Genomic DNA, 1126 nt, shown 5'->3' with positions numbered 1-1126 from the left:
AAAAGGTATTTTGTCCCGTTTGAGCGTTGGGGTATATATTGATACTGGCGGGACCTTCGGGTTCACCCCGAACGCCGTTGACTGGGCGAACCCCAAGGGAACCCCGCGCCGCGCGACCACGCGCACCGCTCCGCCGTCCCACCTCCACCTGACATCACCACTCCCACTACCAGCGCAACAGGACGCGGTCCCTGCGAGCACCGGAATGCTCCCGAAACGGTCACGTATACGTTTAAGGTATCCATCGGGCCACCAACCAAGAACCATACGGCAATTCCTACCCCTCGGCCAGGGCGGCGCGACATACCTAGGACTAGTGGACTCTGGCTCCCAGCTCAACTTACTAGACGAACGTCTACTCCACCACCTCAGCGCGACGACAACCCGACCCGCGGGGCCCCCTCAGAATATCCGTGGCATCACCGGAACCCCACAGAAGATTAAAGAATGGGTACAACTCACCCTCCATTTAGAGAACGGCAGCGACGTCACCAAGACCTTCGCAGTCGTCACAGACGGATCGTACGCCGTGGTCCTCGGCCTACCGTTCCTGAGCACATTGAGCGCCGCTCACCACCCGAAGCGAGAGACGCTGCTAACCCCCAAGGACCCCTAGCCCTAGCGACATCACCCCAGATAAAGCGAATCATCCCAGCACCCGCACCCAAAGAGAAGAAAGTAATAAGACCGCCCCCCGCGACCACCACAAATACTACCACCCCGTATAAGACACCCGAAGATATTGAAGGAGGACAAGACAGCAATAACACCGAGGTACTACAAGAATTGAACAGGCAACTCGCACAACTCGCGCCGGACCAAAAAGAAAGGACCAAAGCAACACTACTGGAATACGATGATCTTTGGAAAGGGGGAAGACGCGGACTGGCAACTGCAGTAGCTCATCGTATCCAGCTCAATACGACCCGCCCCATTAACACAAAACCCCGCTCCTCCACAGAAGAACAGAAGCAAGTCATCGACAAAGAGGTCCAAAAAATGATCAAAGGGAGAGTCATCCGACCGTCCAACTCCCCCTACGCTTCGGAACCCGTCCTCGTCCGCAAAGCGGCAGGCGACTGGCGCTTCTGTATCGATTATCGAGCTATCAATCAAGCTACGGAGC

At 56.5% G+C, this 1126-nt stretch overlaps 1 protein-coding gene across 1 annotated transcript; it reads left to right on the top strand.

Annotated features, from left to right (window-relative positions):
- Window positions 1–205: 205 nt before the first annotated feature.
- KVP18_000113 (uncharacterized protein) lies at window positions 206–616 on the top strand (the record flags this gene model as incomplete). The annotated part of the gene is made up of 1 exon (XM_067950510.1): window positions 206–616. The coding sequence occupies one exon, from the start codon at window positions 206–208 to the stop codon at window positions 614–616; it is 411 nt and encodes a 136-aa protein (XP_067808503.1).
- Between the last annotated feature and the right edge of the window lie 510 nt (window positions 617–1126).

The sequence above is a fragment of a genome, assembly GCF_019968955.1.
Source record: "MAG: Porospora cf. gigantea A chromosome Unknown PgA_NODE_4572_length_2126_cov_212.271_1001-2126, whole genome shotgun sequence".
Lineage (NCBI taxonomy): Eukaryota > Apicomplexa > Conoidasida > Eugregarinorida > Porosporidae > Porospora > Porospora cf. gigantea A.
The sequence above is the reverse complement of the archived record's forward strand: the minus strand, read 5'-3'. Positions and strand labels throughout refer to the sequence as shown.